The sequence below is a fragment of the Eleutherodactylus coqui genome, chromosome 10, assembly GCF_035609145.1.
Source record: "Eleutherodactylus coqui strain aEleCoq1 chromosome 10, aEleCoq1.hap1, whole genome shotgun sequence".
NCBI lineage: Eukaryota > Metazoa > Chordata > Amphibia > Anura > Eleutherodactylidae > Eleutherodactylus > Eleutherodactylus coqui.
The window spans coordinates 116,980,664-117,005,164 of NC_089846.1; the positions used below are offsets into that span (position 1 = coordinate 116,980,664).

At 44.8% G+C, this 24,501-nt stretch overlaps 1 protein-coding gene across 1 annotated transcript in view; it reads left to right on the forward strand.

The window, feature by feature from the left end:
* Positions 1 to 24,501, forward strand: part of NRK (Nik related kinase) — a 294,683-nt gene that overhangs the window by 228,929 nt on the left and 41,253 nt on the right. The window contains exons 26-28 of the mRNA XM_066581768.1: positions 7,117 to 7,260; positions 11,373 to 11,507; positions 20,636 to 20,736. Coding sequence (XP_066437865.1) covers positions 7,117 to 7,260; positions 11,373 to 11,507; positions 20,636 to 20,736 — 380 coding nt within the window. The remainder of the gene's footprint in view (positions 1 to 7,116; positions 7,261 to 11,372; positions 11,508 to 20,635; positions 20,737 to 24,501) is intronic.

A 24,501-nucleotide genomic window follows, 5' to 3' on the forward strand; every position in this document is an offset into this window, starting at 1 on the left:
TCTTTTTTTGTATGTCGTGACCTTGCTTTGTGTTTGCAAGGTGCATGAGTGAGGTCTTTAAAGGGGTTGTCCCGCCGAAACGGTTTTTTTTTTTATTCAATAGGCCCCCCCGTTCGGCGCGAGACAAACCCAAGGGATGGGTTAAAAAAAAAAAAGGTTTAGTACTTACCCGAATCCCCGCGCTGCGGCGACTTCTTACTTACCTTACCAAGATGGCTGCCGGGATCTTCACCCACGATGCACCGCGGGTCTTCTCCCATGGTGCACCGTGGGCTCTGTGCGGTCCATTGCCGATTCCAGCCTCCTGATTGGCTGGAATCGGCACACGTGACGGGGCGGAGCTACGAGGACCAGCTCTCCGGCACGAGCGGCCCCATTCACCAGGGAGAAGACCGGACTGCGCAAGCGCGTCTAATCTAGCGATTAGACGCTGAAATTAGACGGCACCATGGAGACGAGGACGCTAGCAACGGAACAGGTAAGTGAATAACTTCTGTATGGCTCATATTTAATGGACGATGTACATTACAAAGTGCATTAATATGGCCATACAGAAGTGCTGAACCACACTTGCTTTCGTGGGACAACCCCTTTAACATCAGCCTTCTGCTTGGGATATTCAAGTCAGGAGCCTGTCTTCACACAGACACCTTTAGTCTATGTGTAGTGAAGATGGAGGAAGCTGAGAGGATTGCATATGTGTGTCTTGGGTCCTTTCTATCAAAACCCTGTCTCTCGAAAAGGCAAGAGAGAGGAGCCACAAGTCTGCGAGACCCCACCGTGCAGTTGAGTGCATGTTCTACCCCGTGAGTGTGAACCGTTAGAGTGCAAGAAGAAAATTGGCCGGGAACAGAGATACACACATAACTAGACCTGTGAAATCGCTCTGTCCTCCTGTGTTTCCTCCCTGTCGCGCCATGAGTGCTCCTGCACCAGTGTCTTGCCAGGGCATGCAAATTGTATGGACTGCTTTCCAAGTTTATTAAAGTTATTTTGCAAGTAAACTGCTCTACCGCCCGTCTCCAGTTTAGCCTTTAAAGGTCAACTCTGTGTGCGTGGACTCTTTATTACATTGTCTAGAATTCACTGCAGAGGGCAGAACGGTGCCATCACATGTGACAAGAAAATAGGGTAAACTGCAGTTGGGTTACCCCTTTTAATAGCCTGTCCTCAGCCCCTTGGACGTATCCCTGGTTACCCTCCGTGTGGTAAACCATAGAGCCCCGTGACAAGGCCCAAACTTTACCCTGCTGTCTCCTAGGCTTGGGCCCGCTCTTTGGACGCTGCATCTGCAGTATTCTCCACCTGCAAGTAAAGTACGGTGCAAGTGGCATCAAAAGGGCAAAGATTTATTCAAGTTAGTGTGTAGTGCTGCAAATTCAAGTTAAAGCGGTACACTTTTTTATTTTTTTTAGGTCAGATCTAAAAACTGTGAACTTGAACTGCTTTGACTACACATTGGTCAAGGACTGGTCTGTGGAGAAAGTACGAATGTGGACACTACGCACGCAACTGTGGGTGGTCAGGAGTAGTTCCTGAGAAAGCCACAAAAACCCTCAGAAGCACCATAGTATCAATATAAAAGTGACTTATGCAACCCCACAAATATCTGGCAGAACATACTGTGGTAGGGAGTAACCACCTTGAGACCCATAGTGGCACACAGGTTCAGGCAAGAGTTGTCAGTAGAGTAGTGCCTTAGCTGAGTATCCTCCCACTCGTCAGTAAAGATTCGGGTGACAGGTGAGTTGCGGCGGTGAGCAGGGGGGAACGGGTGGAGAGAGGGAGGGAGAGATCTCCCCTCCGTTCCTCCCCGCTCTCCCCTGCCGCTCCCCGACCCCCAAATCTTTACAGACGAGCGGGAAGATACTCGGCTAAGGCACTACTCCCTGGAGTAGTTAGCCTTAGCGAGTATACTCGCTCATCTCTAGTGGTCAGCCATCTTTGGTGTGACCTTACCTCCTGGAGAACTTGTATTGTGGTGTCTTCCAAGCCCCAGCAAGGGACTGCATAGGTTTCTGCAATTCTTCTACAGTTAAACTGTTGAAGAAACTTTAACTTGCAAGTGCATATGAATCCACTGAGCATGTTTTACCGTGTCCACAACCACCAAGCTTTGTGTGCCTCTCCAGGATAGCCTAAAAGATTCTTGGTTTGTGTAAATGTTTGTGACATTCCAGTAAGATATGTACCACCCTCTCAATTAGAGAGAACAGACAATGCAATATTTCTTGCTCCTCGAAATTGTACAATGTGGAATAACCTCATACTTCCTGTTGCTTGCGTGGCAGTACGAACTTCTATTGCATGGAAGAAGCTTGTATTGAGCCTAAAAACATCCTGTGACCATTTCTTTACAAGTATCTGCATGCAGTTAAATAGTAGTCAACCTGAAAACTAAGTGACTGCTAGATAACATTGTATACCCAGAGATAATGTGGAGGACCGGTCAGCTTTTCAGTTTGAGTCCAGACCTGTCGATCCAGCTAAGATAACTCTTCTGCCTGATCCCCGCTTGTTTTTAAAGGGGTTGTCCCGCGGCAGCAAGTGGGTCTATACACTTCTGTATGGCCATATTAATGCACTTTGTAATGTACATTGTGCATTAATTATGAGCCATACAGAAGTTATAAAAAGTTTTTTACTTACCTGCTCCGTTGCTAGCGTCCTCGTTCCCATGGAGCCGACTAATTTTCGCCCTCCGATGGCCAAATTAGCCGCGCTTGCGCAGTCCGGGTCTTCTGCTCTCTTCAATGGAGCCGCTCGTGCAGAATGCCGGCTCCGTGTAGCTCCGCCCCGTCACGTGCCGATTCCAGCCAATCAGGAGGCTGGAATCGGCAATGGACCGCACAGAAGAGCTGCGGTCCACGGAGGAAGAGGATCCCGGCGGCCATCTTCACCGGTAAGTATAGAAGTCACCGGAGCGCGGGGATTAAGGTAAGCGCTCCGGTAAGCTTTCTTTAGGTCCCTGCATCGCGGTTGTCTCGCGCCGAACGGGGGGGGGGGGGGTTGAAAAAAAAAAAAACCAGTTTCGGCGCGGGACAACCCCTTTAAACTGTCTTCTCTAAAACTCAGCAGCATTTCAAGTAAAATATAGCGGCTTGTAATGAGGGAGTCTTGTCAGCATTTCCTGCTGCCCATGGTTCAGACAGCATAGATCTGTCATTATCTTTACATTTGGCAACAAAAGTATCCCTTTTTTCGGCATTAAGGTTTTAATTCTGTTAGGCCGCCTGCAGACGAGCGGGTCGGATCCGGCAGCGAGAATTCTCGCCACGGGACCCGACCCGAGAGCCTGCAGGGACGAGCGCGTACTCACCCGCGCCTGGCGGCCCCGGCTCTTCCATGTGCCGGCTGCCGCGCAGCCGGTGCATATGCAGACCGGAGCCGGCGGCCGGGTGAGTGCGAGCCCCTCACAAAAATAGGACATGCCGCGGTTTGTTTGCCGCGCGAGATTTCGCGCGGCCAAACTGCGGCCGTCTGCATAGGAGTGCGTATTGTAATGCACTCCTATGCAAACTTTCAGTGGCGGAAATCCCGCGGGAAATCCCGCCGCGGGATTTCCGCCCGTGTGCAGGCGGCCTAGCTAATGTTGTTTTGTGGAACTTGTAAAATTATGCAAAATGTATTTTTTGACTTCCGTTATCCAGATTTAAAGAAGCACTTCTGTTTTTTTCATTGTCTAGATGGTGCAGCAAGAGCTATTAAAGAACAATGCATTGTTGCTAACTAGAGATGAGCGAGCGTACTCGTTTAGGGCGATTTCGCAATCGAGCACCTCTTTTTTCGAGTAACTGACTACTCGGGCGAAAAGATTCGGGGGGCGCCGGGGAGTGGGGGACAGCATGGTGGAGCGAGGGGTAGCAGTGGGGAACAGGGGGGAGCTCTCTCTCTCCCCCCCCCACTCCCCTCTGTAACCCCCCGCTCACCCCCGACGCCCCCCCGAATCTTTTCGCCCGAGTAGTCAGTTACTCGAAAAAAGCGGTGCTCGATTGCGAAATCGCCCTAAACGAGTACGTTCACTCATCTCTATTGCTAACATAATTTAGGACATTCAAACCCTACCCCCAGGATCACTCCTAAATGTCAAGGCACATCAACACAAAGCCAACTTTGGGGTAATTTGCACAAACCTCTTCTTCCTATGCGGTCGTTCACTCGCGGCATGCATTTACACTTTGAAATGCAGGAATCTGAACGATTTGTCGGCTTGTGTAAACCGGCCCTAAGACTGCATTCAGACAGCTGTATGCGAGTTTGGACCAAAATTCGTGAATGCAATTTGCATCGAACGGCACATGCATACAAGTCCATGTACTATCCAATATCTGCAGAGAGTGGTCATTGCATGTCCTACTCATCAATGATATGGACCAGAGTAAGTCATGGTGACATTTTTTTCCCATGGTTCATCAGTCCACTCAAAAACTCACACATGGAAATAGCCTCATAGGCCATAATGGGCCTGTTTTGCTTTCCGTAAAATACAGGGACAGAAAATGGATGGGAAATACGACCATGTGAAATGGGCTTTAACGCCGCAGCTAATTATTGCATGGACTAATCTATTAGACTAGTGTACTCCTGGTCCCTTAAGGCCCCTTTACACATGTTAACTCTGAGGCACATAAGCCAATCATCACTCCTGTGCTTACAGAATGGTTCCGGCCCACCAACCTTCATTCACAGTAAAAGGGCAGTTTATTGTAGAATGACTGCCTGTTTATATCGGCCAAGAGTTGCTTGGCTTTTAGTTCTACTATAAGCAAAGGGACTCTGACAAGCGATTACTTGCACAGTGCCCTTTCGGTGGCTACATGTACATGAAGCGACTATCAACCTGAATTCACTGTTTATAGCAAGAATTTGGGTGATAATTGCCCCATGTAAAATTCTCTTAGGTGAGGCACAAATGATACCTCCAGTTGCACTCTATACATGGGGGAAGGACATACAGAGGAACAAGTGCAGTGTTCGAGGAGCAGGCCCTCAGCCGAGTAGACAGCGGGGTAGAGATGTTAACCTTGTCACGGGGCTCTACCATCTCCTCCCTAAGATTAGCTCGAGACCCGACCTCATTACTGCTGGGGCAGATCACAGGGGTAATAACCATTGTTACCTGAAGTCCAATTTGTCACTCGTGACGCCAACGTTCCATCCTCTGCAGTGGATCTTTGGAGATCTAAATTCCAGGGAAATAAAGTAGTCCACGCACAAAGTATACTTTTGTGAAAAGGAACCGGGAACGCTTGTTTTGCTCGCTTACTGAACAAATAGCAAGGTTAACAGTCCAAACAGTTCTTACAGTAGTGATGCAGGGAGGATTCACGGGGTACTTGGGTCAGCACAATCTTCGTTATCTGTAGGCATTTCACTCTCCCGGTAACACTCATTCACTTTCTCCTGTCAGTCAGTCACACTTCTCCCTAGTTAGTGCTTCCTTTCCCTCTCTCCAGACTCATGCGGTTTCCACGCCTTTCTCATAGTCCGGGTGCACTAGCTTAGTTGGAGATGAAAACTAAGTCTAGGCCTAAGGACAACAGACAACGGACCATCTCTATCTCACGATCACATGACCACAAACGATGCACACAAAACAATACATTTTCCAGACAGGACATACCAGATGTTAACCCTTTCAGTCCTGCAAGCATCAAATACATACACCCGATGCATTCCACAAACAAGACAGTGACATGAGACAAACATTCTGGAGCAGACCTCACAAACGCTGGGCCACTACACAAGGAAGGCCAGGTTGAAGGGGGAGATGTCTAAGACCTGCCAGGCAGGATCTAACAGCTGCTGATGTACTCCTGTACAGTAGCATAGACTGACACCCTGACTATACAGGAGAACAAGCTTAGGGCGGGTAGTCAAAATGGGTTAAAAATTATTTTCAATTCACCCAACTATATGAAGGACTGAAATGTGTGGCAAACTGGTTCACTTATCTCACCTCATTAGTATTGAGTTGTGCTATATAATGGCGGAGTCACGGCTAGTCTGATATAAGAGAAGTCCATATCCATGCTAGTCGATTGAATCATTCTGAATTCTTGTTATACGGATCAATGATTGTTACTGATTAGCTTAGTGGTAATATTTGTGTTACAGAAAAGTAAGCAGCTGTATATTATAAAGTTTCACGTTTTCAATAAAGCCATCAGTAACGTGTACTCATTGTCTAGGTTCTAAGTAAAAAAGTGAATACATGCAAGTCAATCGGTTATAATTTTCTGCCAATCAGTAACCCCGCCTCCTTTTTGTTTTAATGACTAGTTTTCAGTTTATTCTTTCATATTAAAGAAATTACTTGTATCAGTTACATCTAGCATATAACATATGGTTCATGGTTTTAGCTGGTCAGGCTGTTTAGGAATTTTTCCCATATTGATGATTTCAATATACTTTATAGGCTTTCACTGTGTCAAGTTTATAATTCAGTTTACGGAAGCATTTCTCTCCCGAATAGGAAACAGTCCTCCCTCTCATTATACCATCTAAAGGACTCCTTTGTCACTTAGCCTCTAGTAAAAAAAATCTATGCACTTTATTGATAATGCCTATGTGAGTTGTGTGGTACTTTAAGTGATGTTCCCTAAAGTTTTGTCATAAAAAAAATTCTATTCTCGTGTATTCTTCCCCAGGCAGACCCCTTACCAAATCTTCTGCTCGTGGATCTTCTCTAGTCCTAGGGTCAGCTCTACCACAAGCCGACCGCCTTGTTATGAAGTGTGCGTTCCTCACATTTTTCTTCCTGCAGGTCAGTGAAGGTCACGTCCCTGTGACGTAGTGTTCACTGGCTAGGAAGGAATGCATATCTATTGCAGAGACTGCATGCATGAGCAATCTCTGCAATAGCTCGGCACTCCCTGCAAGGCTTTGAACTAGTGACGTAGCGTACATTGCCGGGCAGGAAGGAGACTGCCTTTGAATGTATGTAACCTCACAGGAAGCAGAGGAATAGGCCAGCTGGAGGTGAGGTGACTCCCCCAGGGCTGCAGGAGACTGGAGCAGATCAGTGAGGTGAAGATCTGATAAGTAGACTGATGGGAAGGAATAGGTAGGGATAGAATTTTTTTTTTTACAGTATATTTTCTCCTATTATTGCAGGTGTGAACTTGTTGGTGGGAACAGAACATGGTCTATGGTTCCTGGACAGGAGTGGTCAAGGCAGAGTTTATTCCCTTATAAGCAGAAGACGCTTCTACCAAATGGATGTTCTGGAAGGACTGAATATTCTAATCACCATTTCAGGTGGGTTATAGGTCCACAACTCTTTACAAGGGGAATTTACACACTTGTCTTTCTGCTTTCACTGTGGATTTCTCGTTTTGACTTGGTTTTTCTACAGTCATAGCAATGCCATTAATGACTGCTATTTTATTCCCACATATTCTATAAAATTTTTCCATATTACACGTTAGCTCATATACCCAGCGTATCCCTTTATGCCCATAATGTGGCTCTTTACTGCAATACTTGAAGTTGGGCCTTCACACGAGTATGCATTTGCACGTGCGTAGCTGCGCACAAATCTGCGCATCCATGCGCATGTCAAAACGCGTGTGAATGGAGCTCTGTGCAGCATTGCTCTCAATGGGGCCGCCGCTGCTGCCGGAGGCCCCATTGAAAGCAATGGCCTGCTGGTAACCCCTGCAGTGATTTTCGGGGAAGGGCTTTAAATATAAGGCCTTCCCTGAAAATCATCCCTAGCTGTAATAAAAAATAATATATACTCACCTGTCCGCCATTCTCCCTTCACTGCTCTGAAGTTCTTTCTGCAGACGGGATTTAAAATCCCCTGCCTGCTGAAAGGACTGCGTATGATTGGTTGAGCGCTCAGCCAATCACAGGTAGTGCTCAGCCATTTAATGAATGACACCTGAGCACTGCCTGTGATTGGTCACATTGCTCAGCCAATCACAGACAGTGCTCGGCCATTCATTGAATTCAATTTTAAATCCCTGCCTGCTGAAAAAACTTCATTACAGTGACTGGACCCAAGCGGCTAGATGCAGCCGAGAGGTAACTGTTTTTTTTTGTTTTGTTTTTTACTACTAATAGAATTGATTTTCAGCGAAGGGCTTAAATTAAAAGCCCTTCCCCGAAAATCACTGTGGGGGTGCCAGCTTCCTATTGCTTTCAATGGCTGCCCCATTGAAATCAATCAGAGAGCTTTGTGATCCTCTGCCACAGCTGTGGCAGTGAATTCTTTACTCTCCACAGGAAGTACCCTTGTCACTGAACACTGACAGTGCTGTCACAGTGTTCAGTGATAAGGGGACTTCCCGCGGGGAATATTGACACGCACCACGGACCTATGCGGTGTACACATGTCCTATTGTTTACAGGTGCATGCGTTTGCATGCCTGTAAAACACGGAGATATGAACACACCATAAAGAACCAACAACTGTAATAAATGCGTGGTTTTGTGCGGATGCATGTATGCAGATAAACTCGCTCCTCTGAATGACCCCTTACACTGTTCTGTGGTTTTCTAACGATCTTGATGCACTTACTGTCTTTCTCCTTTTGAATTTGGGCCTTATGCTTTTCCATGGTTTCTGATGCCTTTGATGTCCTGCCTCTTCGCCCTAGTTTTGAATATACACCTCATGCTGTTTCCCGCTTGTTCTTAATCGACTTGTCTCTCTTACTCACAGGAAGTTTACTTTTTTTGCTTTTGGTTGGACTTGTCCGATGGGTTTCCATTTTGTCGGAGGCATACTGGATTCTCCACATGTCTAAAGGCCCATTTAAACAGGACAAGTGTCGGCAAACTATGCCAGACCCTCGTCCCTGTGTCTCCGCACTCCCATGCTCCTACACAGGAGCTAGTAGAGCTGCCTTGCTCACGGAGCGGCCAGCAGGGGGGCGGGGCAGTGCAGGAGATTTCTCTCTTCTCACTCCCCCGCCCCTCTCCATTGAGATAACACAGCGGCTGTTCACTATTGAACGACCGCTGTTTAAACTGCTAGCTCCTGTGCAGGAGCACGGGAGTGCGGAGACACAGGGACGAGGGTCTGGCATAGTTTGCCCGACACTTGGCCTGTGTAAATGGGCTTTTAGTTATTAACTACTCTGAATCACAAAGCATCTTATTTTATCATAGATTATACAATAGGTCTCATTTATCGAATGACTGTGTAAAAAAGCTGCTGCACATAGCAGCCAATCCTCAGTCCTTAAGCAGCTCTAGTAAAATGAAAGTTGTGCTATGATTAGTTGATAAGAGCAACACAGTTGAAACCCACCAGTATTTTATGTTGGATCATGAAGAGTATGTGTACAAAGTTTGGTTGAGATCCATCAAGGCATATAGGAATCTATTAAAAACAAACATACAAAAATTTTTTACTTTTGCTTTATAAACATTCCAAAACAACACAAATCTACTTGCACCCCTGCGCCCACCTTACCTCTCGAACATCACCCCTTCCCCCAATATCCCTATTAAGTAGCCAAGTTGCATGGCCCTTAAGTATGTGAATACACTATCATATGTCATCTGTCTTATTTAATCCCAAATATTTAATATAAACATCAACTTATTTCCCTGAAACCCTCTGATTTAACTTATCTACATAAATGAGTTTCCTCGGCGACTCCAGCAGCATGTTCCTATCTGGTGGAATTTGAATCCATTGTTTTAATATGGATCTTTTGACTACCAACTCTATATGGACCACATCATGCTGGACTCATCGAAGAGCCCTCATGGAAAAGATATAAACATAGACTACTTGTATTCTACTGCCCACAATCTGATGCAGGTGTAACATAACTTTCCAAAAACCTCTAACTTTGGACATTCCCAGTACCTATGATACATTAGCATATGGTTCCTCTGAGTATTCCCTCCACTTATCCTTGATACTCTGTTGGTCATTTAGTTCCTTCCCATTTTTGCCTTGGATTGTGCCATACAACATGGTTTCTAGGCAAGAATATGACACCTCATAAAGTCACTATGTAGCACACAGCGTGCCTACTCATCCTTAATATGGAAACAATAGGGACCTCATGTACCACCATAAAGACTCTATGCACACAGCATTTTCAATATGCATAAGTCCCTAGGGTGACAATACACATTAGATATGGTAGCTGCTGGCCAAAAGCTCATTCAGCCAACTTGCCCAAAATACACATACACATTCAGCTTGCATATGCTCTGAATGTAAAAAAGGGAGAAAGTTGCTGCCAGACAACTCTGCCAGTGGCTTATTTACCAAGTATAATAGGATCAGGCAGTTGAAATCCAACTGCCCAACCTTTTATCTCCTCCAACCTCTGCCATCGGTGAAGTGTCAGGAGGTCCCCCAACACATTAGATGGTTAACCGAACCCTCCAAAATCTGTGGGTTTGGCCAATAAACATTCAATGTATGTGGCCAACCATAGTGTTTAACATTGCTTATCCCAAATGCCTTGCTTAACTTCTGTAACATAAGAGAATGTACTATATGCTGAAGTGTATAGAAGACAAACTACTACTGGAGGCAAGAGTCTTAGGCCTCCTTCCCACGAGCGTGACGGGGTCCGCCGCGTAATATTACGCAGTGAAGCCCGTCACGGCGCCCCCCAGAGCCCCTATACTTACCTGCGGGAGATAGCGTGAAATCGCTTCCCCGCCCACCACCGCCGCGTCACCGCCCGTCACCGCCCACCACCGCCGCGTCACCGGCCGTGTCACGTTTTTTCACGCTATCTCCCGCTGGTTACAGCGGGAGATAGCGTGAACGGACGGCTTCCATTGACTGCAATGGAAGCCGTCAGTGCGTACAGCCCGTCCTCACCCGCAGAAAATAGAGCATGCTGCGGGTGAGGACGGGAGAAATCGCGGTGCGTAATTCCGCGCTGGAATTACGCATCGTGAGCATTGTGCTATTAGGTTCAATAGAACCTAATAGCTGCGGGCAACGCAGCGGATTTTCGCCGCGAATTACGCGGCGGAAATCCGTTCGTGGGAAGGAGGCCTTAGATCAATGTACTTGGTACATCCTACTCGGTCTTACAGCCCTGATTATCTATAGAAGGAAGAGATTAGACAAACCATGTATCCTCATAAGAGAATAAATTGTTTCTGGTGGTTCTCTTTTAAAGTGTATGGCTTTACTAGCAGTGAGTAGAGGTCTGTTGAGATTTTAAGCCAACTGATTGAGATGATCTCTAAGTCTGCATTTACCAGTAAAGGCACACATGCAAAGTCAGACCAGTAAACCTAAAAGCATATTTTGCAGTGTGGAAGAAAAGCAACATGGAAACATAAAGCCTTCAGAGATAATGGGTCATTGAAAACCATTCTACATTACACCTACTACCTTTTCTAGACTACTAAAATGACTATTTTTGTAACTTAAGGCAAGAAGAACAAACTTCGGGTTTATTATTTATCATGGTTGAGGAATAAAATCCTTCGAAATGATCCAGAAGTAGAGAAGAAACAAGGCTGGGTCTCTGTTGGGGACCTGGAAGGCTGTGTACACTACAAAGTTGGTAAGTGCATGTATAATATATATATATACTATCATTTTATTACATTTTTCATAAAATGAGTAAACCTAAATCAGTCAAATATCTCAAAATTTTTTCTTTTTTTTTCAGACTTAGTTTGCTATCTAGTCTTGTATCTGATGCTGATGGGTCCTTTTTACATATATTGTAAGGTTTAGAAACACCATTAAAAAAAAACTATTAACCCTTCCCAATCCATTTATTTTTTCTCATCCATTCTCCCCAGCTCCAAATAAATCAGAGCTGGGGAGAATGGATGAAAAAAAATACATTTTCCCTGCACCCTCCCGAACTGAGTTCTTTCTGCCTTCCCCTTTACACATTACATAGCGCTCAAATATGCAGGAGATTCCACCCGGCGATCATGTGACCGCCGGTGTGAGCTGACCCCCAGCGGTCACATGAACGCCGAGACGGGAGCCTGCACCGTGGAGGGACCTGCTTACCTGTCCGGCGTCTTCCGCATTCTCCCTTCTGCCTCCCGACTCGGCGATCATGTGATCGCTGGGGTCAGGTGGCACCCGGCGGTCACAAGATCGCCGGGCCGGGAGGCAGAAGGAGAATGCGCAAGCCGCCGGACAGGTAGGCGGTCCCTCCACGGTGCAGGCTCCTAGCTCGGCGTTCATGTGACCGCTGGGGGTCAGCTAACACCGGCGGTCACATGATCGCCGGGTGGAATCTCCTGCATATTTGAGCGCTATGTAATGCGTAAAGGGGAAGGCAGAAAGAGTTAAAATCCCTTTCTGTCCTCTCCTCGAGGGTCCTTGTTGAGGATCAGTGCAGGACTGCATATGCACCCGATGTGTCTGATGATTGGGTGCAGATGCACTCCTGCACTGCAGTGTCGGGCCTGCCCCGACATCGGAGCTGTGGAGGGAAATTATGATGTTGGGGCAGGCCCGACATTGGATTGGAAAGGGTTAAAGCATTTCCGTTAATAGAGGGTACATTGCAGGTCCTTATCCATAAATTCATTTACAGTTAATTATGGAATCTGAATTAAAAAATCATAAAGGGATGTTTATTTTTACTTTTAAAGAAATGCATCATTCACATCACCTATTGTAAATTGGACTCTACTTTTTAACAGGGACAGATTAAAGGGGTTGTCCCGCGGCAGCAAGTGGGTCTATACACTTCTGTATGGCCATAATAATGCACTTTGTAATGTACATTGTGCATTAATTATGAGCCATACAGAAGTTATAAAAAGTTTTTTACTTACCTGCTCCGTTGCTGGCGTCCTCGTCTCCATGGAGCCCGCCTAATTTTCGCCGTCTAAAATGGTCGAATGGCCAAATTAGACGCGCTTGCGCAGTCCGGGTCTTCTGCTTTCTTCAATGGGGCTCCGTGTAGCTCCGCCCCGTCACGTTCCGATTCCAGCCAATCAGGAGGCTGGAATCGGCAATGGACCGCACAGAAGAGCTGCGGTCCACGGAGGAAGAGGATCCCGGCGGCCATCTACACCGGTAAGTATAGAAGTCACCGGAGCGCGGGGATTAAGGTAAGCGCTGAGCGGTTTTTTTTTTTACGTCCCTGCATCGGGGTTGTCTCGCGCCGAACGGGGGGGGGGGGGGGGGTTGAAAAAAAAAAAACCCGTTTCGGCGCGGGACAACCCCTTTAAGGTTAGGGGTTGCCCCTGGGCATAACATCTGGTGGTCATCCTTGTCCCACCTCTAGAACACAGATGTAATCTGTCCCTGCACAGTAGCTACAAATGGGAGAAGTGCCATAACATCACATGCATTATAGGCCATTGGAGATTGGCAAGCTAGTGCCTCCCTAAGACTTCAAAGGAGAGACCTGAACAAACATTGAATTCTTTTTCCCTTAGAAGGGGTCTTACAGGCTTTCCCTCTTCAGGTAGATGGGGGGAAAAGTGCTGCAAAGTTAAAATTCTTTCCAAACTGGAAGTGTTAATAGTTTATTTTTTACCAATTACCAAAATGAAAAGTAAATGAGCTAAATAAATCTGAACCACATCAATATTTGGTGTGACCACCCTTTCTTTCAGAACAGCGTCAATTCTTCTAGGTACACTTAGACACAGTTTTTGATTGAACTCTGCAGGGTGGTTGTTCAGCCGCGGCCGGCCGGCAGTTCTCCTGCACTGCTATGAGTAGTATTCAGCAGCCGGGGATTTAAAATCCCCGCCTGCTGAATGAGCTGCCTCTGATTGGTCACAGCCCTCACCAATCAGAGGCAGCTCTCACTCACCCATTCATGAATTCATGAATGGGTGAGTGAGTGCTGCCTCTGATTGGCTCAGCGCAGGGACCAATCAGGGGCAGCTCTCAGCAAGGCGAGTATATATTTTTTTTTACTTTTTACACATTTCTGAATGAATTTCAGGGAAAGGCTTATATTTTTAAGCCCTTCCCGAAAATTCATCGTGAGATCGCCCGCAGCCCATTGCTTTCAATGGAGCCGGCTGTATTGCCGGCTCCATTGAATTCAATGCGCTGGACAGCGCTGCACTGCTCCGGCCTGTTTCTAATGAAACGCGGCTAGGAGCAGATTTTTCGGTCGATTTTTCGGCCCCGGTCACGCGATTTGCGGATGCGCATCCGTCATGCGATCCGCAAATCGCGGGAAAAAACGCCCGTGTGACCGAGGCCTTAGGCCGGCTTCACACGGGTGTATGCATGTTTGCGCATGCCTAAGCGCTGCTTTTTTGAGTGCACAACTGTGTTTTGCTGAACTTTTTGCACCCATAAGGTATGTTAATTTGCAAACGAGACACACCCACTGAAATGGCTAATTAGTCTTAATGAGTTGCAGATTTATTTTTCCCACGCAAGTAGTATTTCACATCTCTTCTTGCCTATTGTGTCTCTTCCCTTCTTGGACTTCTATAGGCACCTTTGTTGCACAAATATGCAGAGAAATTGAACATGTTCTTACTAGCTCAAAGTACAGGAATGTGAAAGAAGCCATTGAAATCAGTGGGTTCTATTCTCTATCTTCCTCGCGCAAATATACCTGTGTGCAGCCAGCCCTAGGGTTTTTGTCGTGGAAGCGCGGTCTTCCACTAGCGGTCCATCCCGCCTGCTCCAGTCCAACCGGAGGATGTGAAACTTTGTTTAATAAAGTGTAGGAAAACATTTTTTTTTATTATAATGGACTATTTGTCTACATAAGTCCAAAGAATAGAATTGCGCTGTCTATGAATTCTAGATGAAATTTTTTGTTGCTCCGCTCTAAAGCTTGAATAGAATATAAGATGAGATGGAATGAAAGGTAAACTGCATAATAGTGTTTTGTTACATTTCCAAAGCAGATGTTCACCTTTTAGCACAAAAAAAAGAAAACCTGGTCATTTGCATTTGTTCTACAGAAGGGTTTTCGAGTGTAGGTGCGCCCAAATGTTTAATCCAACTAATTCCAGGAAATGCCTGATTATAATATAAATATCATGTGGGCCGCAGCCCATTTACTGTTGATTGCATTAAATGAGTGTAATAAAACAATTCAGTAAGTGATAATGTGTGCTGCTTAATAGGCAGAAATAAACTTTTTTTTTTGCAAATAAATGAAATTACTAGATCATTTTCTTATTTTCATTGTAAATTGAGATGCCATTAAATTGTTTACCACAGTACAAGGCATATGAGGTGATACTGGCATAATGTGTTTCTCAACAGTGGAAGTCACAGAGTCCTCTGATAATCCGGAACACTCAGGAACTGTACACTGCACCATTGTTTCTGGATTATTGGATATACAGTTCAGTTTCATTACCTAATACTTAAAGGGGTGTTCCCATCTCGGACAGACATGGCCGTAATGGGAAGATTACTCTGTAGGATGTGGTTGGAAGGACAGATACAGCTAAGCGTGGATGGGCTGTGCGGTTTCCTTAACTTTTTAGGAAGTCAAAGGGAGTTAACCCTTTGCAATCCAATTTTGGATTCAGGGTTTCCTAGGGGGCTTTCTCTTTCTGCTATTTTACAATGGTGCCATCTGCTGGCTAGAGCCAGTACTGCGGTATGGGACATGCTGGAGAGGCCCCCTGACAACAGAGTGGCCAGTAATATAAAGTAAGAATACCCTGCCGGACGTCTTCTGACATCGGAGCTGTACAGCTTGCAATCAGAATGTCTTTAGACGTCAGACAGTGGATTGGAAAGGGTTAAACATATAGCATTGTGAGCCACATTGTTTCTGTAACTTATGGAAACAGCCTAGCTAGCTGTGCTACACTGTTTTCGTATCTGCTACTGACTGTTAGTTATGGAAGCGGCAGAGCAAAACTTGTTTGGCTGTTTCCATAATACCAGCCACCCCTATCCACTTTGTACAGCTGGACCAAAGGCCATGGGGGCCACAACTAGAGGGCACCATCACTCGATTCTGACTTTTTTACGGCACATTGTGTGTGTGCTATGAAAGTTTGGAATAGGAATAGCCCGTTTTAAAGGTTCTTTCAACATTTTCAGTTGCTTCAAATATTTTTCCAACTGCGGCATTAGATGATTGTTAGGACAGACCTACACATATTAGTTGTGTCCCAAAAGTACGAGTATATACACACTTAGTATAAACACAGAGAACAGAAAATGTTTAACGAAATACAAAATTGGGGATAGGGAAAAATGACCCTAAGCCCTCAGATAAGGGAAGACCTTACCTAAAATCAGAGCGCTGCCCTGATGAGAGCGACCCCACCTCAAGAACCTGGGGTGACCCTGACTTTCTCTAGATGGTGATTGTAAACAGTGGCAAGGAAAGTTTACATACAATAAATGAACCAACAGAATAGAGGGAACAAGGTGTAAAGCACCCCAGATAAATGCATAAGCAGCAGACTTCTCTTAACTGAGATGCAGGTCAAGACAATGAGCCATAGACTTGACCATAATTGCCTTCAGATAAAAGTATAACCGGTGTCCTCTGTGAAGAGGAACCAAAATAAATATACACAAACATAGCTACCCTCTGGAACTGGAGAAACAAAGATGGCCACTCCAGCTTCTGACTGCCCAGATTTCAGTACTTCCTGTTGTACTATATATATCCTTTTATGTAGGGTAATACATTTAACAATGCTTAATAGTCTATATGCTCTCAGTATGTTCTTGCTTGTTATTAGTCATTTGAATAAAAGCTACTTTCTCCACCAGTTATCCATCACAAGGCTACTAAGAATGAAATGTCAAGACCCTGAACACATACAAAGGATGCACACAAGCATATAGTTCTTGTGAGGCACTACTACACTGACTTGGTACGATATGAGAAGGGTCCTTCATTGGAGACTACCTCTCGTAAAATGCAGGCACCATAGAGGTCAACTGATTTCTATTAGTCCCGCTCCAGGCAACCCCAGCAAACAGCTGATTTTGCTGGGGGTAACCGCAGCCCAGCCAAATGGAGAAATGTATTACATGGTGACTTTTCGGAAGAATGGCTGTCCATGTAATACAAAGATGGTTTAGTTCTGCAATAACAAGAGATGCTTTCATAGATGAGCTCTCCATCCTGGCTCTTAAAAGTGGATTCATATGAGATGACCCCTTGAAAGCAATCTCTTACCACCCAAGTTTCAACCTAGCAATCAGTTCAAGTTCTGGAAGAAGGATCCTAGTTAGAGATGAGCGAATCTACTCGGTTCGGGTGTTTTTGAACTCGAGCACCGCTTTTTCCGAGTAACTCACTACTCGGACGAAAAGATTCGGGGGGGCGCTGGAGGTGAGCGGGGGGGGGGAGGTTGCAGAGGGGAGTGGGGGGGGGGGGGGGGAGAGAGAGAGCTCCCCACTGTTCCCCACTGCTGCCCCCCGAATCTTTTTGTCGGAGTAGTGAGTTACTCGAAAAAAGCGGTGCTGGAGTTCAAAAACACCCGAACCGAGTAGGTTTGCTCATCTCTAATCCTAGTCCATTTTGAGCAATCATAGATTTAAACTCATTAGTGTTCTCAAAGCAGTTAAAGAGGCTATTAGGAAGTGTTCAATAGTAATACTAGAAAATGGCAATTATACATCATTCGTTTGTCTGCAAACCCAAGTCAACTGTAAGCATGCCTTTATACAGGCAGATCTGCCCGTTTGTAGCATGTCAATTGACAATGAGCGTGTTGACCAGTGCTTGGTAATATATAGCCAGGGAAATCTACAGTATGGAAATAAAATATTAATACAAGCATTCATCCCCATATAGTTTTCATTGGTTGGCTGCACATCTCCCCAGTTACACAAGGCGAACATTTCTATGCTCACACCAGACAGTAGAGATGAGCGAACATACTCGTTTAGGGTGATTTCGCACTCGAGCACCGCTTTTTTCAAGTAACTGACTACTCGGGCGAAAAGATTCGGGGGGCGGGGGGCGGCGTGGTGGAGCGGGGGGTAGCAGTGGGGAACAGGGGGGAGCTCTCTCTCTCCCCCCCACTCCCTTCTGCAACCCCCCGCTCACCCCCGGCGCCCCCCGAATCTTTTCGCCCGAGTAGTCAGTTACTTGAAAAAAGCGGTACTCGAGTGCGAAATCGCTCTACACGAGTACGTTCGCTCATCTCTACTAGACAGCATTCACATGTTCCTTAGCTAATCATTTGTACAGATATTTGCTAGCCTGATTATTATTGGGCCGTGTAAATGTGCTATAATGTTCGTGCCCAATGGGGACTTGATTGCATGATATTTCCTAATATACATCTATTTAACCAGCAGCTGATTGCCCATAGGCTATAAACATCCAGGTAGCCTAGAGGATTTCTTTTTGTATCTTTTTGAGGGCCTAATAGGAGGTTCTAGCACAGGGCTGCCTGATTCAGACCGATGATACCATTTATTAGGGCTCTATTTCATTAAGGTGACATTGTTCTATTCTATCTCGTCCCCTTTTTTCCTGGCCATTACAAAAACTATGGTATTATTAAAGATGCATATAAATGTTCAGCCTGCATATTATACCAAATATACTAACAGTGGTTATTCACACCGCCTAAATTGTATTGATAAAGGCTGTATTTTAGGCCTCTATTGGTTAGTGGGTTCACACTCAGTGATTATTGTACACCAAGAAAACATGTACCACTTGAAAAACTAAACTTGTATTTTTGATACTCCTTTGTATTCTTCTATTTGGCCTCAGGCATGTTGTTTTTGGGTTTTTTTTCTACACTATTTGGTTGTGTGGCTTTTTTCTTTAAGTGGTTTTGGCTGAGATTTGCTGTTTAGATGTTTAGCACTGTAATTTCTATTGATTTAACCTCAGGATAGGTGATCAATAGTTAATCACCAGGAACCCACCACTCCTGATCCCCGGTGATCAACTGATCATCCAGCCTTACAGCAAGTCCGTATATTGTCATCGCAGTAGAAGCATGACGTCTTCCCCAAAGCGGCTTCACTCCTATTGAAATCCATTGGAGCTGATGCCTTCTATTATACCTCCAGCACTTGTGCCTCTGACACCGGATTGGAAGTGTAATAAGAGACAGCTCTTCTATTGATTTCAATGGGAGCGTAGCTGCCTCGGACACTTTCTGCTCTAACCTTGCTGATGACGTCCAGTCCCACTGCATCTTAAAGCCAGAGATCCCGAGGGCGGGGGTCACAGGCGATTAACTATTGATGACTTATCTGGAAGATAGGTCCTCAATAGAATTTACTTGAAAAAAAAACCTTTAACCCCTTAATGATAGCCAATGTGCTTAACTACAGAGGTCATTAATGTGTGTTTGCTACCAACCAAGCACCTTATCGTTAGGGCAGCCCTTAGATGTCCATATAAGCAGAGGTCAGCAATTACCCGTACAGGTTTTTTAGTTATATGCACCTTTTGAGGTCCAAAGGTAGGACTTATAACTGGTACTAACAAAAAAAATATTTGAAAAAAATTGCTTGTCAAAGGCCCATATCAAATGCATTTAAGTAACTACAAAGTAAGAATTAACAAATTAATGGAATGCATTAATAATAGAGATGAGCGAGCATACTCGCTAAGGACAAATACTCGAGTGAGTATTGTCCTTTTCGAGTACCTGCCAGCTCGTGAGAAAAGATTCTGGTGCCGGCAGGGGAGAGCGGGGGGAAAAAGGGGGAGATCTCTCTATCTCTCTCTCACCCTCTCTCCCTCCCTCTCCCTCCCTCTCCCTCCCTCTCTCCCTCCCTCTCTCCCTCCCTCTCTCCCTCCCCCTCCTTCTCCCTCCCCCTCCTTCTCCCTCCCGATCCTTCTCCCTCCCTTCCTCCCTCTCCCTTCCTCCCTCCCGCTCCCTCTCCCTCCCGTTCCTTCTCCCTCCCGCTCCCACAACACACTGCTCACCCCCTACTGGCACCCGAATCTTTTCTCACGAGTAGCCAGGTACTCGAAAAGGACAATACTCACTCGAGTATTTGTCCTTAGCGAGTACACTCGCTCATCTCTAATTAACAACTAATTTCTTCTTTTGTAAAAACTTACTTGCATGTTGAGTCCAGGAAATATAAATTAAGTTTGTTTTTTTTTCCAAACCTTATTAGTCTGATGCTCAAACACACAAATCTCAGAGTGGATGATGGGCATCCACAGCACCCAATGGTAGAGTTGGAAGGGACCTCCACGGTCATTGGGTCCAACCCCCTGCTCCCAATGCTGGATCCCCTCAATCATCCCAGACAGATATAGTAAGGTTAATTTGTAGTTTGCTTGCACGGAATAAAAAAGTGAATATGTAGTGTATAGCCGATTACAAGTCTATACAATACTAGCATATCAATAATGAGTTGTGCAGTAAAGAGGACGCTTGCTCACAAGCAGTCCATACCTTCTTTGCCCTCTGCCATTTTTCACCACCAGTCCTTAGCCAACCCCGTTTTCTTCTAGTTCTAAATTTCATTTGGTAACTCTACACTTTTTTTTTGTATTATTGCTGTATTTACATGACTGAAAGCATTAAACTCTGCATGTTCTTAGCCTTGTCTAAATTACTAGCACTCTTGTGTCAGATTTCCAAAAATTATGTGCATTTCCAAAACAAATTTGGGATTCCATTATGCATAGTAATGATAGCTGTTTTAAAGATGATTATGGTAATGAACCTACTTTGTAACCTTAGCAGATCTTTTCATAAAAGAGCACTTATGATAATACTTTTTCTTCTCCTGATGTTTCTTTTTCTTTTTTCATTTCAGTTAAATACGAAAGAATAAAATTCCTTGTTATTGCTCTGAAGAACTCCGTGGAAGTGTATGCATGGGCGCCAAAGCCATACCATAAATTTATGGCTTTTAAGGTGAGTCATCCATCATTTCTGTATAAAATGTGCCAGTTGTGCACTGAACAGTGTCAGTCCAACTACCGTTAAATTGCGCTTTCCAAAATACACTTTCTCTTCTTCCTTTTTCTTTCCTCTAAAAGTGTTTCCTCGTTTAATTTTATTTCCGATTATTGCACTTTTCTATAACTCATGTTAGGACTGCCGCAGTGACTTGCTCCAGCAGAAATCAACCAATGCTGAGGTGACTCACACAGTAAATTGGACAATACTCATATTTAAAGTCATTAATTCGTTTTCTGACTTACTATGACAGTTTAGTCATTTATCTAACTATGCACAAGTTTCAATGACCTAAGACTATTAGGTTATTACTCGGATGTATGAGTTTATAGTCTTCTTCATGCTACCATCTATCATTTCATAACTCTGGGGTGACTTTCTATATAGAAATTTATACGTTTTCCTCTAATAGAAACTGGAAAATGTACCGTTTTCGTTACTTTCTCCGGTATTTTTCTTGGTCCCTAGATACTAGTGCAAATTGTGTAGTTTGATATGGTTACCTTTGCAAAATTGGTTCCATCACCGAAGCTTATGTAACATATATGGAAATTCGTTACTTTTGAATCGCCGCAAGAGTTATATATTATGTTTGACTCAAACAAAAAAATTGATTAGAGCTGCCGAGAAGATAAAACAGAGCTATGTCTGTGGTTGCAGAGATGTAGAATAAGGGTGCTTTAACTCTCATGAAAACCAGTGGGAGCAAAGCGGTCATAGGCGGGGTTCACACGGGACAGAAGTGCCACAGAAATTCCGTGCGGACTTTCCGCACAGACAATCCCCAGCAATCTTAAACCCGAGCTTAAGCAGTGAAGTGGACAAGACTTGCAAAAATCTCGTCCACACGCTGCAGACAGTCTGTTGGCCAAGCCGCGATGAAACTGACATGCCGCGGTATGTCAATTTTATCGCAGTTTCTATGGAGAGAGGTGGCCACAGTGGAATAAAGGCGGCGATGCCGCTTCAAAACACTTGTCGGATGGTGCGAGTTTTGAAGCCGCCTATATGCCACAGAAATCTTGCTGAATTTCGTGTGGTCCCGCTGTGGTCATTTCATGGGATTTATGCCCTGTTTGACCGCAGCCTTACACTTCCGGCCCTGACCAGCAGGGCAGGACATCCAAGTTGGATAGTCAGGACTGGAAGTGTAATAGACAGCTTTGCTGCCATTGATTTAAGTGGAGGTGAAGCTGGCTATTACACTTCCTGTCTTGACTACTGATGCCAACATCTAGGCTGCTGCACTGGCAGTGGGCCTGAGAATCAGTGGGGATCCCATACAGTGGATCTCCACTAAGCTGCTGTTGATGACCTATCCATCGGATAGGTCATTAGTAATAAAAGTGAGCAAATCCCTTTGACTACTAGTTCCCTTTTTCATCAATTGACTGAGACCACTGTTGCTCTAAGCCATTGGGCAAGGACCTGAATGGTTATACGGACAGCCCAACCTTTGTGTACTTGAATTTAAAATGGGCTTCATCTGCAGTATTAGCTAATGCCTATTATGACCCAAACAAGGGCTTCTCTCTTCTATTTTGTGCATTTTAAGTACTTCCACACGGGCGACACGATATGGATGTGAGAAAATCGCAGCGATATCTCATCAGTGGTCCGTGCAATATCACTGCTTTCTAGCGGCACTAACGCTACAAAGATGCATGATTTTGTAGCACCACGTGCGAGTGGTTTTTTGGGGGGGTGGGGGGCTTGAAATATAAGCCCTACCCCAAAAATAAGCCCTACCTGCAGTAAAAAGACAAAAAAGGATACATCACCTAAGAGGCGCCGTCTTCTCCTCTGAAGCTACCCGGCACTGGTCTTCAGTCTTCTGCCAGCCCTTCCTGCATTGGAGGATCAAAATCCCTGCCTACAGGAAGGGCTGGCTGTGATTTGTTCAGCCAATCAGCTGGTGCTTGATGAATCAATCACAGCCATTCAATGAGTCAATGAATGGCTGTGATTGGTTCATCATTCATTAAATGGCTGTGATCGGTCCTCAAGTGGTGGCTCTGATTGGTTCCTGAGCGTGCTGCTTAGCTAAACAGAGGCAGAGCTTCCTGGAGGCGGGGATTTTCAAAATCCCGAGCAGGAAGCTCTGCAGGAGAACTTCAAGGGAGAAGACGCTGGGAGATGACAACACCTGAGAGGTGATGTATTCCTTTTTTTAAAATTTTTTTAGCTAGGGCTTATTAGAGCATATCACCATTTTGTAGTCTCGCAATGTTGCAGGCTACAAAACATCGCTCGTGTGGAAGAACCCATAAAAAAGCATGGGCTCTACATACATGCTATTCGTAGCGCTGTCACATTGCGACAAAATCGCCCGTGTGGAAGCTGCCTAAATGTTAAAAAAAAAAAATTGAACTAGACTGTGTGGTCTGAAAAAACATCTGGAAAGTTCAAAACTCAATCTTCAGAAACTTTTAACCCTTTCCAATCTAATTTGTATCCTGTTTTTCCTAGGGGGCTTACTCTTTTTCTGCCATTATACAATGGCGCTATATGCTGGCTAAAGCCAGTACTGCATGAGGTGACACGTTGGATAGGCTCTGACAGCAGAGAGGCTGGCAATATACAGTAAGAGAACCCCGATAGACGTCTTCCAACATCGGAGCTGTACAGCCTTAAATCATAATGTCTTCAGAGGTCAGACAGTGGATTGGAAAGGGTTTATGGGCAGTGTGACATTTCATAAAAGGATGTCCAGAATGGGGTACTTGGTTATACGGAATAAGGAATGCTTTCGATCTGATACTTTGCCTACGACCCCAAATGATCCTAATCTTTCCCAAATGGTGACCTGCGTTTTCATCACTTGACCTCAAATGTCATTGAATTAAGTTAAACATGCCCATCCAGAGCCATAGCAACAGTTCTGAATTAGAAGGTAATGCTGATACACCGTATTAAGGGTATAGATTAGATCTCATCTCGGTGCTACATTAAACATTTGCATCAAAGGTATTTAATATTAAAATCAGGCTTACTTGGTGGCTTCTTTCGCATTCCAACCGAATGATCTAGAAAAGAATTGCTGTTCAAATAAAATAATTTAGGCATTACACTTGGAACGCTTGAACACTACAATCCAAAGCTATAACCTTCAAATCAAAGGTTAGTTATGTGAGACTGTGCTCTTTATATCCGAGTATCAACACCGGGATCAGCGGCGGGCGTCACACAAGCTGCAAGGTCTTAGATCAAACTGATTGGAAGTCTTTAGAGTTCTAAGATAGAATCCCCTGTGCAGCCTTCAAACAACAGAGATTTAAGGATTGATGTAACAGGGGATTTCGGAAGAAGCGTACACTGGGAAAATTGTCATAGGAGACATCATATTTTCAATCAGGCTTATTTGATTGGACGCTCGTTGCTTTATTTTCCACAATCTTTCATGAGGAATGTAAGTAGAACAATGATGGCGGTGAAAAAAAAAAAAAAAAAAAGTTTTGCGTCTGATCTATAATAAGCCATTTGGCCTAGATTACAGACTTTTTAAATGTAACGGTTTATGTGATTTTATATAGATGTTAGGAAGGGGTTAGAAGCATATTTTGTCTCATCGTTGGTCTTATGCCTGGTATACCTTTTTATATAAGGCTGTTTCAAGAGGCCTCCATAGATCAGTTACAAATGCAGCTTTGCTTATTGAAGATAATCACATTTTCAAGTGCATTCATCTTGTTGCTTGCATTCACTTTTTTCTATATCCTC